Consider the following 18,692-nt stretch of genomic DNA (forward strand, 5'->3'; position numbering starts at 1 on the left):
GACAGCAAAAATAATACTCCCGTACATACCAAAAATATTGAATTCTATTCCAGAATAAAACCAAAAAAATTTAATTACTTATACTTCTGGCGGCCGGCCCGCCATCAGTTCATGATTTGCCCGAGTGGCCCCTAGTCTTAATAAGCCTGTGCAACCATGAGGTAGACAGACGATCTTGTTAATGTCGATGGAAGATGCTGAACACAAGCTGCTTTGAACTGATCTTATTGTAAATCTATGGAGGAGGCCGATGTTCACCGATTGACTTCCTACGGCTGAAATGATGATGATGGTGGTGCACATAATTTAAAAGGCTCTTACAATTAAGTCATATATGCAATACTTATCGTATATAAGTAAAAAAAAAAGATTCCTTAAGAGAAACAAATTTACCAACGATAGAAACAGAACATATATTCTAAATAAAAAAAATCTAAAAATATCGCAAAATAAAGTTAGTGGCGTTATTCCGGGGCGATTCTATTTCCAGCGGAGGACAGATTCTGAACTTGACCCACATCCGATCAAACACGATTACGATCGTCCACGACGAACAAATTAAGCGGCCTCCTGTTTACTGTAGCTTTCAGATACGGGCTAAATTAAAATGGATGACTGTAAACACGTAACTTGGTAAAGTAAGTTTAACGTACTGACTGTGGCCTTCCGACTCGATCCACTTTGAAGATTGATCCGCTGTGAAATCAATTACGTATGAGAAAGTCTGCAGTTGTGCGGTCGCATCGAAAGGGAAGTGCCTATAATTCCCGCAGTAAACACAGTCAATTTCAACTTGAACGAATGAAATTTAAAAAAAAAGTCTAAGCTGTCTGGTTTAAAAATCTATTTCAGTCGCCTGTCTAGACATTGCAGTGATGCGGTAATATCAATTCTGTAGTTACTGAGCGTACTTGGTCCTTTTCTAATTATCCATCTTTAGTGTAAGATGATAAAAGTAATCAAGCAAATTTTAATCGCTAAGTTGATGATTTTAATCGCTACGAAGTTTATTATATGTGAAGTGTTACCGCCTTACCAACGAGCGGAAGATACTGCATTCATCACGCACAAGCTAATAACTTATTGCAAATTCTTGTTTTGGTTTTGTAATGAATAACAATAATGCCAGAAGTTTCAAAGTAAATGTCCATTCAATAAAATCTAACCATAATACATATATACTGAAAAAAAAAAATATGTTACACTATAATTGCATCGTCACTTTTCCGAGAGAGGATTTGACATTGGAATATTGTAGTTTTTAAACTCTGAAATTACTCACACACAAACAATGTACCATTACAATAACTTACGCGTGTGGGTTTTCCTACTTATTATTAATATTTTTCGGGACAAAGCAATATGATAGTTGTTAATACAATAACGTATCATCGATTAAACAGAATTAGTAAAATTCTGGAAAAACATATTATTATTCGTTATATAATTTGAGGTGTATATATATATATATATACACCTCAAACTAACGTATCGCGCAATACGTTCGCCTAACTCTAATTGTCAACCTTTCCTCAAACCTATTTCTTTTTCGCTTACGATTTTAAAATTCAAATCTTGGCCACCAAGTTTACATCACACTAATTAACGTTATTTATAGCTGTGCTAAATTTTTTATAGTATTAATAAAGCATTACGTCGGGTCACTAACAATTATAATAACCTTATTTAATATTCATTCTTCATCTTTTCAGCCGATAGACGCTCTGCGCAAAAAATAAGTTTTCCCTAAGAACGTGTCTGTCGCACTTTGCACGACCTTTGTGTCGTCGGTCCATCTAGCGGAAACCGCCCAGTCTACCAGCTCGTGGTCGTCACTCGAGAAACTTTCGGCTCCAAGGGCCGTTAGCTACACGAGCGATGTGCCTCGACCATTGCCAATTCAGACGTAAATTTCATGCGTACTTAATCCAGATTTTAATTCGATTTGATATAAAATACAATAACAAGTATTGTTAAAAATGTAATGTCGTAAAACGTGTACTCGTATTGTTCGAAATTACTTGTTTGTCGCTAGTGGTCGCACATTTCTATTGTTTTATTTCTAATCTTGAAATATTGCTGTAAATACAGCTGATTCACTTTTAAAAACTCTGTCGCTAATCATACTTAAAACCCAAAATTTATGCAGCTATTGGAAATTTATATCACAATATTTCAATGTTTAAACTTTGCGTGATTTATGAAGAGTCAGTCAAGTCATTTCATAAGTGCGAGCTCCATAACGCCCATAGTTTATCGAACACATACAGGAAGGCGTAGTTTTAAAGAGAGTAGAATTAGGTTAGAGAAGATTTTTGACATGCTCACTCGAACTCTGTTTACTGTGCGTAAATCGACCTGTTGATATTATTATTAGTTGCAAATCAATGCATGCGTGTCCTTGATAAAAAGTCTTTTTTACAATTTGTCCCTTTTTATGTCCCTTTGGCTAAAGACATACCACAAAAGTACAAGCCGTGATCCAACATATTGGCATAGTCAAATCGTTCAATGTTCAACTCAATATTCTGATTTATAATTTTAATCAAAATGTCCTAATTAATACGAAGTTAACGGCTTTCCGTCACCAAACTCGCGATCAACAATTAAATTTCATCTCATTACTTGTCAATTATTCCCGCTTTTTTCCGCCCGCATACCCTTCACTAAAAATTCATAATAAGAATCAAATATAAAGCATAATCTCGCTACGCCATCATTACCAAAGATAACGCCACTCAAGCACAGCGCCGCCCGCCGACTTACAATGCTCGAGTGTCGTTTCAATACAAACCTATCGTGTCTAAAAAGAATGTTTACCGCGCGCGGAATCCTAATTAATTGTATAAATTTGAATAAAATATTCGCAAGGAGAATTTTTCTTGTTACTTATTACAAATGAAATAAACAGTATTAAGCTCTTTCTTGCATTCATTCGGTGACTGTCGTAATAAAAGGACTCATTTGAAATTCAATTTGCACTTTCGTATATTTCCGCGCAATCTGTTTAAAGTTTTTGTGGCGCTGAATGAATCGCTTTACAAAAATTTCGAATATCTTTATAACAAACAGCGACTGAAGGAGCGGGACGTTCAGCGCAACCGACGTTGCGCTGAACGCCTAGATCTAAAAGTTGAATACATGCTAGCGCTTTAACCTAAAAAAATAATGTATGTATGTTTCATGTAAATAAAAGAAATAGGGTATAAAGGAAACTAAGTGTTAGTGACACAGTTTTAGTCATGAAGTAAAATAATTTTCCGGAGGTTAATATTTGAAAAAAAATTTATTTCAACAAAGTTCTAGGAAAAAATAATTTGTTTATAAAGATAATTTAGATAAGATATAAAGATAATTTGAGCAATTTACACTATAACATGAATTTTGCCTAATATTTAAAGTGTTCAATATTTCAATGAGAACTTTGAGATGTATGTTCTTTGCGTCTTGTCGATTTGTTAGTCTTTCGCGACAAAATATCTTTTTCTATAGGACACTTTTTTTGTTAAAAGTGATAAAAGCCGTATGCTAACAAAATCAATTGAGTTTCTAAATGAAGCCGGCCTGATTTTTTGCAGACACTGCTCGAAGCAGAATGCGTTTAGAACACTAGTGGCTTTAAGATGAAAGATGCCATCATAGGAGAGCCCAATCTTGTTCTAGTTTCTATAAAATGGGCTCTTCTGGCATTCTCATAATATCGAACACAGGTGATCACTTAAATAATCCTTACAATAAATAAATAAATAAATGAATCAATACGCATAAAAGTTTTAGCGGGTTGTATTGTCCATTGTGAGTAATCACAGACCGCTATTATCGTGTTTACTGCACCACTATCAATGAGGTCATCGTATGTATCGCAACACGAAGAGTTTGTGTCCGTTTAATTGATTTTTCGAAGTGCCCTTTTGTGTCGGCGCGGCCATAAATCCCTGCGGCATGACATCGTTAATCCCGCGTCCTAACGACATCGCCTATTTACGAACATCGTGTACATATAACCAAGTGTTCGTTGTTTTACACCTCCCTGCATATTGATTGAATACGCGTGCACATTTTGCTCGAAAAAATTTGTTTGTATTTCATGTACATAGTCATTCATGTACGTAGTCGTAAAGACCAAATATTTTTCCCGATGTCGTTGACTCAAATCCCTAGATGAATTTAAATCATGCTGGTTAACTTAAAAGAATTATTTTAAAATATAATTTAAAAGAATGTTTGAACTGTGCAAATTGTCCCTGAACCTTTAAATACGTTTTATTACGTTATACTGCTTATTTATTAAATGAAAGAAATTTTAATAGTCATCTCAGGCACATGCGAAACATAATTTTATACATTTTATATTATATACCGCTTGATTGGTTATAGGTGAGAAAGCTTTAAATGGTTAAAGTATAGCTTGCTTTAAGCTTTACTTTCAGTACATCATCGAAGAATAGGTTTAGGTTTCAAGCTCATAATGTATGTAGTTGAGATTAGTATTGGTACTCTGCTTTTTATACGCAATAAAGAGCAGTCACGTTCAAGATTAGATAGATACAAAATTTTCCAAAATTCCCAAAAAAATTACCGTCTGATTAGCTGGACACAATAACTAGCTTAGCGCCTTTAAAATCGGACATCAGTAAGAATGGCGTTGAGAGAGTTTAGAATAGAAAGTTAAACACGCTCTCGGTTCACACCATATCAGTTTGGTCAATTTCCAAAATTTACTACGCGAATTCTTTCGCGTACTACCTTAATTTTAACGACGCGGACATAACGCCTTTATGATTTAAGATTTTATTTGTGCGCCTTGACATAGTGCTACGGATCACAGTGAATTCGTTGCCAGTTACATAGTAGTTGTAGGAGTGCGTGGCTTAATTTCTTCCGCCGTTCTGGTTTACGGTTACGGGTAAGTAGCTGAAATATTCTCATACGAGTTCCCACACTTATTTTATTTTCCCATAAGGAATCTAGAAATCTAGAGTAGCAATCTTAAGACTTATTGTGAAAACCCGTTGTGGCTTATAACTCATTTTATACCGCCAACGGAAAGCCGCGACAGTTCGTAAGTAAGCAGCGATTCATAAAGTTCAATGTCGCGCGCCGGTAGCGGAGGCTGCGCTTCGGAACTACAATCCCGCGCCGGAAGCGTCCCCGGGCTAACCGCGTTAGTTCCCGGCCGCCGCTCGTTAACGATAATACAGCTTCGTAAATAGCTTTCCAGTCAACGACAACAAGAAATGCCCAGAGACGCTGCTAAGTCATGTCCCGGCCTGCTGCTACCTGTTATAAGAAATGTTTATGTATTTTCAAGACAAGCTACGGCTTTTAAAATTACATCTACATCGAACCTAGTGCTTGTCGGCTAAAATGCTTGTAGGCGTCGTTTTATGTATATTGTACTAAGTACGCGTTTCTCGAGCTTGCTTGCATACATATTTTCGCGTGTTCTTGTTTTTATTATTTACACGTTATATTTTAATATGTGTACTTAATAGTTTTTTTTGTACCATAAAGTCAATGGTTCGTAAACAAGATTTTAAAATTACTGTTATATTTTGATTATATAACTGCCGCTTCCTTTTTTATAATATATTTTTTTATCTTTTAAAAAATTGAGGTATCGTTATTTAAAGTAATAAATATACGGTTAGTTTTTTTAGTAACGCCTGTTAACAAAATATATTCGTTATGTCGATAGTATACGCAAAAAACGTTCTATAAATATATACATATACAACATATTTAACTGATGTTCCAGTCTGCGCAGAATACCCAAAATTAATAAAAAGTCTTTAACAACGTTCTGCCTGTCGCTTTAAATCGTGATGGCCAACATATCAGTACTTGCGTGGAATTCCCGATTATTCTGTTTGGCTCATCGGACATTTAATTTTTGGTAAACAGTTTATGATAACTCTATGTTTATTTTAAGTAACACGATTACATTATACAGAGTTTTTATAACATTGACAATTTCTTCAAAAGATATTTACATCATGATAAATTAAATACCTTTTGAAAGAACAATAAAAATTGTTCAAACACGTTTACGTTGTAATAACGAACTTTAACATTTTCAACTTGTCGATGCCGCAATTCTTTGTAACAAAAGCATTCGTATATTTACCCCGTAATTTAACTATTTGACATGCGCATAAAAGAAATTAATTAACGGTGGCATTAATTATATTTATAATGGAGTCAACCTATAATTTACTAAAAAAAAACTTTTATTATATTGATATTTCCAAATGTCTTTATTAAAAATAATTTTACAATTACAATTGAGTTATGTTTTGAATTCTTTTTATAAATGGCGATACACTCAATACGAAACGTCATTAATGGACAAGTTTCTGCTGAGTTTCATTGCATGTAGCATGAGCAAACTCAATGATTAAACGAGAATAAAGATGTAACATTTACAAAAAAAACATGTTTCTCAAGAACTATTTCATAAATCGTATAGGCGATGTACGTAATCACGGTATTTTTTGCAACCGTTTTTTGCATCATAAATAATGGCAAATTAAATTGGACACCTAAAAGAAATTTGTATTAAAGATTTCAAATAATATATTTACCCAATTCGTTATAAATTGAATAGTTAAACGTTCAAAGTTGTGGTTAAAACATAACATTCCAATTAAACGAATAATTAAAACTAGATAATCTCATTTCAAAGCGTTATTTCAATGTTTATATGTTACGTTATTTGTGGATATTATTTTTTATTTTTCTACCGACTACCGTCGGCCGCTAATCTAATCACAATAAGGATTAATGGTACACCAGACTCTACATTCATGTGAAGCACTTCTCAACAGTAGAATATATATTGCTAGACATAGGCTTCTTCCATAGATCGAGACCAGTTGGAAGCTACCTGTATCCAGACTGCAGCAGCTTAGTACATCCTACGCTGCCATTAGAATGGTTGCTATCTGTGTCATATACAGCGGAGCTGCTGCAGACTGAGGGCCTGGTCTTTATACAAGAGAGATGTCCAGCTTCTCGCCAAGCTAGGCATGCTGTTTGGCGAGCGCAGTTTTTTAAATACAAATGTGTTCGACAAATCCTGATACTCATCGTCCGTAAATATTCTTACCTTAGCCGGCTATTAAGGCAACCACGGGAGAAGAGGGTGGGATCTAATCTATACGCCGCCATCACCAAATAAATCACATTTATTTTTTAATTATTTATCTGTTAATCGGTTCATTATAAATATCTATATGTTATTATATAATAAACCGATAAATACTCTGATATTAAAATAAACCGAAACTGACTAAGGTAACTGTCGTCTACCTTAGTCAGTTTCATAATTTACACAATATTTTTAAGTTAAGTTATTTTATAGATCAAAGAATTCGTCTGAAGTGGCAGTAGACATGACATCGCTCGTGTAACTGACGGTCGTTAGGTGGTAGGGCTGGGTGGACTGTCAACCTAATTAAAGCCCTTCGCCTTAAAGTGGGTAATTATTGGGTGATAAGATGATCATAACAGCAATTTTTATTGAATTTTCTTACGAAATTACCATTGCCGTAGCTTTTTCGATAAATATTTGATAGTTGATATTATGTGCAATACGCTGTTCAACAATGTTGTGTAACGATAAGATGCAATGCGATCGACGCGAAGCGCCTGCGGTCCATCGGCTATTCAGAATGCATTGTTCCCGTAATCTTCGATGCATTTACGGCATACGAGTGCAAGCGTAGAGATATGCTTGGCTTCACCCATTACAATAGAATCAGGCGTACTAATAACTTTCAAATCCTCTTCGCGTTATTGCAATGAATTTTTACCTAACTTCGGTATCGATAACATTTAGACATTATATTCCGTATTGTCATCTATACAATAAAAAATCTATTTTAATTTGAAAAAACGCTTGTTTCTTTTAGGACACAACTGTGTATGTGACTTTCTTTTTTATTTACTATATATAGTCTTATAACACCACGTCAAGGAAGGAAAAAGCTAGCGCTCACGCAATAAGCTACGTGCCGTCCCAGTTACTACTTTTTGTGTACCATGAGAGACAAGATTAACACTGCGTCCACCCTAACCAAAATATACAGGGTGGATAATATATACAAGGTGATTGGTTACATGTGCAATTGCTTTAAATGGGTCAATTTATAGCTAATTTGTCAGTAAACAACTTTAAAGATTTTACGCTTACTTGCCCTTACTTGTCTTACCCTGCATAAAGTGACCACTCTGAAATATGTTATATTTTATTTTTCTATTGAAATGCGACAGGCAAAAAACATCTGGCAGAACAAAGTCTGCACGGACAGACTGTAAACAATAATTCATTTTAATATGTAGTAATATGAATTTCGAAAATACTTCGTTTAGTAAGCTAAATAAAACTGTTTCTGATTCTTCTCACTAAAACTTTATAATACTTTACGTTATTTATAATTCTTGATACCATTAATCTTTGCATAAGGTGCACCCTACATTGACAACTATTGAGATATACAATCACTCCTTTAAAACTTCTACACCTGTAGCTAAACATCTTGTACATATATAGAGTCATTTAAATATGATATTAGACAAGAGACCTTCCAACAATGTTTAGTAAACTAAAATTAATATTATTACAGTTCTACCGAAACTGATATACCGCGCCTTCGAAAATCGTAGCGAAGTGGGGGAGGAGGAAAAAAGAGGATAAGCGCCGTCGAAATAAAAATAATTCAGTCAAGAGCTTGAGCCTATGTTCAATAGTGGACTTTTTTAAATGATTAAAATGTAGTTTAATATCTCCAGTTGCGCCACGCAGCGCACCCTCGCACCGCAATATAACGCCGAGATAACAAGAGCGAGTTATGACGCGCACAAATGAAAATCTACGATAACGTATTCCGATTTGCTAAGCGAACCCGTGTTATTACAGCGTATTTGTGATATCTGTGAATCACAAACTTTAACAACATAATCTTTAATAACGCGTTCATTTATTCAATTTTGTGTTACGCTAAGTAAGTAAAGTTAAGTGTAAGTAGTTAGAACCCTAGTATTCGAATTATATTCCTTTTAGAATACTCTATTCCTTTTTGATATTCCATGTAAGAAGCGAACAAAGCGTATACATTTTAGTTTGTGACGCGTATAATTAGAAATTGTGCTTTGTTTGCTAGTTAATTGTAGTTACATTGCTAGGATTTACACCAAACACGACGTTATCTAATTTAGAAAAGGTCAATTTTACGAGAACGCATACGTGACAGATAAACCAAGTTACTGACCTAGACATGTCATTTAACAAGAACTAACCAAATTTATAGATTATAGAGATGTATATACGCGGGGGCTGATTAAAAAGAAACTAAAGAAGAGTAAATAGGCCAATTTCACTTATTCCATTAGCCACTCTTTAAGCCAGTTAATTTTACGTCCGGCGGCTGCATTACTGTTAAACTATAATAGTTAAATAAAAAACTGAAACTTACTTGAAGGCGAGCGTCTGTGCTCACAGTGTACACTCCGCGGCACTCGACCACGTCGTCCGGCTTGCCCGTAGACGGTGACCGGCGCCAGCAAGCCGCGCACACCGCCACCAGCACCCCGCACAGCGTCGCACTGTCAAAACATCATGGCTATCATCATCGTGTCAGCCGATAGACGCCATGTATATCATCACCTACAAACCCCACGTCTCCGGTTTGTGGTCGCCATTCGAAAGCCGATAGACCCTAGTGGTGTTCGGTTGTACAGCTGATGTGTCCTGCCCACTACTACTTCAAATAAGTAATTTTTCAACCATGGTTGTTTGCGTATATCATTTTTGATTCGATCTCGCAGCAAAGCTTCGAGAAAAACAGACTACGTATTTTTTATTAACTCTTTTTACACTTGGTTCAATGGCGGACTTAACATGACAGCCAAGCGACTGCCTCCTAGTTCTTTTATTTATTTAACATGTTTACAAAGCAATCACAAGGAGCATATAATATAGCAATAATTCAAATCCCAAAGATTTGTATGCTGTATCCTAAAATAAGCTCGTTTTTATACGCTTACTAGCACGTAAACTATATCATTTAAAAACATCACAAACAGAAATGGTCTGTCCGTATAATACTTTAATACGTTGTACATTGATCACGCTATAATGGTAGTTCATAAACTTTTACAATTTTTTTGTCTTTATCATCATCATCATTTACTTTGCCATCATCATCATTGCAGCAGCAGGATGTCCACATAGGTCTCTCCATAGATATCCCATAAGAACGATTAGTCTACAGATCTTCTCGTTACAGAATCAATCTAAAAATCTCAAGCATAACCCTGTCCATGGCCCATTGAGTGACTGTGGGTGTCATTGAGAGATAGCGTATAATTTTGTTCAAACGGCGTATGTTTAGGAGAACATTTAACTTGTAAAATAAAGGCAATGCGAAAGTGTTTTCATTAAGTTACAGGCACTTAAGAATGAGAATAAAAGATAACTCCAGTGTCCAAAATACGTATAAGTCGATTAAATTTAAATTTGCAAAATACAACCACCAACCGTGACGTACGCTTGGTAACCCGCGGTATCAACCGCAGTACCTTAAAGCCCCAGCGGCCAACTCTTCTACGAGCTTTTACGCTGGATTTTGTATAACAAAAATAAAATAAACAACCTATAGGAACGTCATATCCTTGAGTTTCTTTGATACCAGTTGTTTTTTACTACCCTCGTATTATTTGTGCTATTCTATTTAATATAATAATAACAAATATGGTAACTTACTAGCATAATTTGACTGTTAACGTATTTTAACAATATGGACTGAATCCAGTATCCAGACAAACCTGACCTAGTTTTCTGAGATACTATAATGTCAATAACGTGTACACTTGTTATGTTCAAATAAAAAATATTACTTACTTCCTATACCTATATCTCTGCTTGTTCCTGACAATACAGAGAAAAATAAAAGAGATATCACTTACTGTTTGAATGTGTATTCGTATCACACGCCTGCGACATTTCGCACTCGGCGGCAGTGATAAGGGCGATAAGCGCGACGGGCGGCGCGGCGCTTGTAAAACGCTAACACCGCTTAATTCGTGCCACGCACTTCCGCTGCGCGTTAACCAAGTTCGGAACTTATTACAGCCGCGTGCGTCGCCGCCGCGGTTAATTAAACTTTGCGCCTTCCGACCCGCGCCCGTTATTTATTCATATTTTTATATCGTTATTGCTTCCCTTTATCAAAAGACATGCATTTTAATATGTTTACCTTTTATCATCTGATCGTTATATTTACAGTATGATTAGTTATATATGACAAAGTTTTAAATGGGTAAATGTATAACTCATATACAAACTAGTATTTAGAGCTACATCGTATAAAAAAGCAATAGTTTCAGTTTTATATAAGAACAAGCGTTTTAAAATTCGGATTACTAGATATTAGAATAAAACATTTTGGTTGTATAAACTTTAAAGCTTTTTGTTGACAAATGAGTTAATGATAAAGATCTCATGTAATTTTACTTTAACAACATAAAAATAGTCGGGAATATTTCAATGCAATCCTTACGTTTTAATCACTGGCTATTAACTTACATACACTCATTTATTCATAACTAGCTGTGTATCGCCTGTTACGCGCAATCCCACACTGCTGTTTGTTGGTATACATATAAAATCTATTCTATATAATTTTTAAAGTGCTAAAAGTTTTTGCCTAAGTTAAAGTAAGAGCTCACAGTAGCTCAGTGTTATTTGTTCATATTATTGTACTAATTATGCGTTGAGGGTGCCCTAAACTAAAACATAAAATTTCGTAAATTGAATTAAATGTGTGCGCAGTGGTGGCCCGACTTGCGAACGTAGGTCGCAGGTCCGATTCCCGGGGACAAAATTGTATATAATTCGCTCTTTGTGTATTAATTATACTGTGTACCACTCTGTACTATAATACCATACTGCTATCGCTAACCCCGCTTGCCAAGCTTGCAATAATGGTAAAACTTTCAATCATTATCTTTGAAGGTGGCCTATGCTTTGCAGTAGGAGTCTATGAGCCGAAAACAACGACTACGACGAACAGCTATAGTTTAAAAACATGTATTTTTACAATGAGCGCCCACTCAACCGAATAGTCCTACCAAATTTCAAGTCTTTGCAGTATGGTGCTCTGCAATATGGTCCCAGAGATATCGTGACAGATCAGTAGAAATCCTTTATATACTAAAATTTATGCAATGTTATATGAACTTGTAAATACAACATGTATTATGTTTTGCTGTAGGTGTGACTTATTAATATAAATAATTATTAACATGCATTACGTTTCCAAAGCAATTAACACCCTTTTAAATTCAATGATAAAACATCAAATACCTTATTAATTTTACATATCTAAATAATACAAAGCTGATGTGCTTTTAAGTTGACCTAGTTTTTTGAGTCCACACATAAAACTTAAATTCCTTCTTGTTTAGCTAATTATACGTTATACTATGTGTCTATATAAATGATCACTCTGAAATATGTCACCAATAACTTCTGGCTGTACAAAACTCAGCAGTAACCCATAGTAAACAAAACGTTATTTTAATAAAGTATTATCCGGTTTTTATTATGAACTATATATTTCATTTTTTATTATTTCTGAAAGTTTGATTTTATGAATGTATGTTACATTCATTGTCAGCAAATTAACTTTTCATTCATCCTTTTAAAGCTTTTATATCTATAACCAATCTTCCTGTGAATCACGCTGGTATTTTATATGAAAGCATCTCATAGTCTCAAAATCACATTGAATTATAAAATGATAGGATGAAAGCCTTGCTTATAAAACTTCGTCTTTAATCTTTTATTATATTATATTTGACACTGTATGGTCTTTTCTAATGAAAAATAAAGTATTAATAGTTTTTCCTTTAAAAATTTCCCGCTATAGCAAAATTATTAGTCACTGAGAAATAATTCGATTAAAGAGGAAAGAAAACAAAGTATTCGAACATATGTATATACCGGTCATTAACCCATTATCGCGTTACAATGGTGTGTAGCAGAGCTCTACCCAATATGTTCAACAAAGCTAATTTTGTCGCCCTCTACACTTGGAGGGTAAGTTATTTGGGTCGTCGTTTAAATAATACTAAATTTGTATAAGCAAACAGTACAATGTAATTGTGTGATTGCGTGCCTGCGTGTGCCATGCTACACACGTAAGGAGTGTTGTTTGCCTTAAAATTGTGTTCTTTCATATTAACATTTTTAGATTCTAGCGTGGGACTGTGTATCCGCTTGGTATTAAGCGATGAATTCGTTTGTCTATTTGTAGCCAGTTACTCTCTGTAAATGAAATTATTTCATAATTATTTATTTATTGTGTACCAAAAGCGGCATGGCGAATGTCACATGACATTCTCTACCAGTTTACTTAGGATTTTGGAAAAATATACAATACTTCCTCGCTTGGCATTACACGCACGCCTTTTGTTGGTGTAGTTTCATATTATCCATTCTTGGTAATTTTTAACATGCCAAAAAATATTTGTTTGAAAATATGCATTTTATTAATGTACAGCCCCTGAACCTTTTCTTAACGCGAAAGAAATATTCTTACTAAGTTTCAAGTCTCTAAAGCCTCATGGTTCCAGAGATATCGTGATGAGTTAAGTACATAAGGGAAAATATCGCAATTTAAAGATAGGTAAATACACTGTGTAATGGTATTAAAACTGAAATATTTAAAATTTCCCTAATCAAACATTATGAAAGGCACAACCCAAAATAAACCAGCAATCACGAATTCAAAACTCCGAAGGTTATTCCGTTGCGTGCGATTTAATACAATTAGAATATCGATAGAGAGCTTTATTTTATGGAAACCTTGTACGAGGAAAGTAGAAAAAGTAAAGTATGAAAAGTACTCAATTTTATAGAGTATCTATTTATTAAGCCTCTTGTTAATTAACCGTTATCTAATTGTATAGTCGGATGGTATTATTATGAACGTAATAGGTTTACGTACTCGAACTGAAAGGTAAAACAGATTTTTATCGGCTTTGTGAAGTTTGTTGAACGAGTAGCTCTCGCGGTAGCGGATTAAGCAAGCGCTTGCTAAGCTCACAAGTGAAATTATAGCTTAGAGGTAGAAAACGTAAACAATTCAAACACTCCCGCAAATGCTAATTCTGTAAACGTGAGCTCTCACAGTGTAAATAACACTTTTTATTGTACATCATCTCAGGAGAAAAAAAATACATGAATTCGACGAAAGATGACGTGTCCCAGATAGCGTTTTCATGGTCACCAAAAAAATATGTAGACGGCTGTCATCAAGTTTCATCATCATCATTTGTATCGTAGGTAGTCCACTGCTGGGAATAGTCCCCTATCATATATTTTTAATAGGACCGGCAGGAAGTGACCTGGTTTCCATTATAACAATATTATCTATCGTTTGGTTAGACATCCTACGCTGCGCTTGCCCATCTGTGGTCTGCACTTCAGACCCTTAATGCTCTTGTGGCCATTTTCAGTGTGTTACTTTACAGCGTTTTATTATCTTTATGTGTGTTAGTCAAATAGGGAATATTTACAAAGAGCATTCATATATACATATTCGGAGTCAGTTCTCGGGAACACCATTAGTTAAATAATCGAGTAGTGAAACAGACCTTTCATTCGCTGTCCATGGGATATTTAGGTGTATGACGAGATCTACGATTTTAATTTGTACATTCGGCAATAATGTTTTGTACGGTTGTAGTCTAGATAGTTTACGTAAATAAACGGATATATAAATTAAATAATTAATATGTAAGTTTTAGAAACAATTTTAATTATATGATTGAGTAATGTTTCTTGACATTTACTTATTTGTGTTTATAGCAATAGATTCATTTTATATTCTCGTTTCAACGAACTCTTTCCTATCTTTTACAAGTCGACGTTAATACTATTTCCATCGTCAGAATGAAATTTTCTTTAACACGGATAATTGTATATTTTACAATATTTCATGCTTAGTGATGCAACGCGGATTTACGTATTATTACAGTTTCTTGAAATATTGTTGCGATGTTGTTTATGAGTAATTTCAATATATTTTTAGTATTTTGAGTAACTTAAATTGTACAAATATTATCAAGACCTAAAAAGAGTAAAATGTTGTAAAATAACTTCAATTAATTAAAAAAATATGATATAATAACAGAGGTCGTTAAAATAATATATGCATATGCAAAGTAACTAGATACTACTTATAGTATATATGACTATAATGCAATAAGAAATAATTATCCAGCTTGTATCACATATATATACGTTGCTATCGCATGATCATATTATTATTTCTTATGCGATGCATCTCAACTACCGAAAAATAATACGAGAGTAAGTTAATATTTCGGTTTGAACAACGTAACGAGGGATATTAATGAGCTAATGCAAAGACAATCATCACATAAGCTTCAGTGTCGAGCCTAGATAATGTTTCACTTCAAGTACATTTCCGCCATGTTTTATTACTTTTAATTTTTCGCATCATATAGTTGATTTTATTAATAATCTGTAGTAAAAGAAAAGTCTAATAATAGCTAAGGTATCTAACCGCCCAAGAGGCACTAGTTATTCTTTATTTTCAATAATGATGAAAAACAATATTCAATTTGACATTTTTTGCGATTACTGATAAAATATAAGTACACATCGTAAATTTTGTCTACCCTTAGGTATATCGACAACAAAATTTTCGTCGTTTTTGTTGGATTTTTAAATGGCCAGACGTGATTAGTTAAGATGGCAATGATTCAACATCAGTGTTAACAATTATAGAAATGGTATATCAAAATGTATACAGTTTCAGTATCCCATATTCTGTTTATTATTTTCACCAACGTATTTTTGACGTATACAATCGAGAATAGCACATTGCGCGACCATCTAAAGTTTATCTTAGTAAAAAAAAAAACTTTGAAAAAAGATAGAACTAAAATTCTTTATGACGTAAAGCGACAGCCATTAGGATATCAATTTAAGATGAAAACTGGAGCGCACATTAACTTCCCGGCTGGGTCGACGTCCCAGTGACGTTAATGGACTCATTTGTATTGTATCTGGTCACTCCTCGTCAATATATTGGCAGAAGCTAATAGTTACATAAAAATGGTTGTTGAATAATAATTTTTTTTTTTTTCATTTAAGAACGCTCGATACATACTTTATTACAGACGTCTCTTACTCGTGAACATTTTATCATTTCTCATCATGATTATTTTAGCCGTAGTATTTCTACCGGTGGACAACGGCCTCTCCTATAGATTTCCAAAAGTACCGGTTGAAAGCAGCCTGCATCTAGAGACACCTTAACTAAGTCGTCTCTCCACCTCGTGGGGGACGTCGAGCGAGCGTTAGGGAAAGAACGATTTTAAAAACATCTTGTATACTCGTACTTACGTATTTTGGAAAGAGAACTCTTAGTGTTTCGACAAAGACAAGTTCTTGTGTATAGATTTACACAATATTTATAACGATATCTTTTAAAATATCTGTACGTAACAATAAGCGGGAAAAGTAACTTAAACTCTCTATTAAGAATTGTTCAATTTGAATTATTTTTTGAAAAGAATTTTTTTATTAGAATTAGTTTTCTGCTATAAACCTTCCATCATAAGACATAAATGGTTAAAAGGAAAGTACATTCATCATTACTATTTTTATTACAGTAGTAATCACCTAAAAGTATGCAATTTCAATTTAAAAATATGCTTGCAGTGCTTGAACGGAACATGATGATAATTTATTTGTGGTATCTACTCTACCTCTTTACTCTAATAATGTTTCGGTATTAATTTGAAAACGTTAAAATGATAATCTAATATTATGTAATTATTCGAACATCAATCCCATTCCCCGGCTAATAACTTTCCTATATAGGTAATAAAGCGACAGAGAGGTGGAGTCCGGCTTGGAGATATATTGCACTATAAACTGACAACGGGCATGACCAGTTATTTTCATTTCGCTTTTTGCGAGATGATATTACGCTCCTTCATAAACTTTGAAAACGACAGTTTTATGTGCCGAACAAGATACATGTACCGTATCACATGTGCGAATACGTTTCTGATGTTATGAAAAAAATATATATGCAAGTTTTTAAGTAGCCGGAAGACTCGGTGAAGACCATTAATTTGTTTTGCTCATATATATAATACTTAGGAAAAGTCCATTTGTAAAGATACAACATACGTTGTAGTAGACTATGTACTTTATTAATTTATTTATTGACTATTTTCAGTACATAATGATCGCTTCTTTACGTAAAAACATGCAAGGAGAGTCAATTTATTATTTTGACATTATAATTGTCATTCTGTAGACGCCCACTGCAAGGCATAGGTCTCACCCTGAGATCGCCACGGTGAGCGGTCTTGCGCTGCCATCCGCTGCATCCAGCGACTAATATGACACGACTACCATGACATAATATGAAATGGATATCAGCTTAACTGTGGGTATAGTTTACTTTTACTAACCTTACGAAAAATACATTGACGTTATAATGTGCAGCCTCTGTTTGTGTGACGACTGGCTGAGTGTGGTTGTAGTAGTGTTTAGCGTGGGACACCGCCGCCACGGCGGCCAGCCGCTGCGCGCTGCCCATGGCCCAACCGAGCGGGCTGCGTTGCGCACCGACCGCGCCCACGCTCACGCCCACGCCCGCCACCAGCCACCAGCGGCGGCAAGCCACAGCCGCACCGCGCGGCGCCGCCTGCGCGACTGCCGCCACTGACTTTTCTTCCTTCTTTTTTCTTAAACACAGTGTTTATTCACAACTTTTCTATTCAACCAGTGTTAGTTCTTTTCTAAGTCAAAATCAGCTGGGCTTCGAATTAAGCCTTTTGTTCATCAAATACATCTGAAACAACGGAAACGATTTCGGTGATAAAACGTTAAAAGTGTTGAGTGTACAGCATATGAATTGTTTATTAATGTATGGTCAAAAGTCCCTAACAAAAGTCAGTGGTTTCGGACATAATAAATAACTTTAGGATAATATTGGAACAAAAAGATTTTTTAAAATTCAAATTATAACTCATTGAAATTAGTTATTGTTTACTATCTGTTTTGTACAGACAGAATTTATTGGCCTGTCGCATTTCAGTAGAAAGAATTAAAAGAACAGATTGAAAAAATGCATCAAAGTTTTACAGCTTTTAGCTTACAAATGAGTTTTACATTGACCCCTTCAAAGATATAACCAATCACCCTGTAAAGGCTACTAAGAATTTTTGTTAAAATTCATTATAGAGGCTTAAAGAAGTTATTTTAAAATTCATTGAATTCGAACGTCATTGCCTGAGTGACAGACGGTTAGTAACGCTGTTGGTATTGAAATTCTGCGCCCGGTGCCGGCGGCGGCGAGTTGGCTGGCTCCCCTCATTGTTAGCGACAGCAAGTCTAATTATCGGGACATTCAAACAAATGGTGCTTTTAAAAATGTCCAATGTATCCGCAAAGCCTTTTAATTTGACGTGTCGTATAAATTCGCATTTCATTTTTAATACAATTTAAATAACTCGAAAATATTTTCGCAGTTTTTTCTTTCTTGCTTCGTTTTTTTTTTCTTGTTAAAAATTTATCGAGTAATCACACAGTTGTTGATCGAGAATAAGTCGAATTATTTGTTTGGTTTATATTGCAT

The 18,692-nt window shown here is 34.7% G+C and overlaps 2 protein-coding genes across 2 annotated transcripts in view; one reads left to right on the forward strand and one right to left on the reverse strand.

Moving 5' to 3' along the window:
• The window catches only part of LOC137921566 (probable beta-hexosaminidase fdl), a 142,844-nt gene that overhangs the window by 92,266 nt on the left and 31,886 nt on the right, over positions 1–18,692 (forward strand). The window lies entirely within an intron of this gene.
• LOC137921567 (uncharacterized) overlaps positions 1–18,692 on the reverse strand; it is a 33,131-nt gene that overhangs the window by 11,503 nt on the left and 2,936 nt on the right. The window contains exons 2-3 of the mRNA XM_068764365.1: positions 17,524–17,906; positions 9,477–9,606 (exon numbers count right to left, since the gene is read on the reverse strand). Of these exons, the coding sequence (XP_068620466.1) occupies positions 9,477–9,606; positions 17,524–17,651 (258 nt within the window). The 5' untranslated portion in view covers positions 17,652–17,906. The remainder of the gene's footprint in view (positions 1–9,476; positions 9,607–17,523; positions 17,907–18,692) is intronic.

This window comes from Battus philenor, unplaced genomic scaffold, assembly GCF_028537555.1.
Source record: "Battus philenor isolate CCGP_79_NKW_IND1 unplaced genomic scaffold, ilBatPhil1.0.hap1 SCAF_19, whole genome shotgun sequence".
NCBI classification, from domain to species: domain Eukaryota; kingdom Metazoa; phylum Arthropoda; class Insecta; order Lepidoptera; family Papilionidae; genus Battus; species Battus philenor.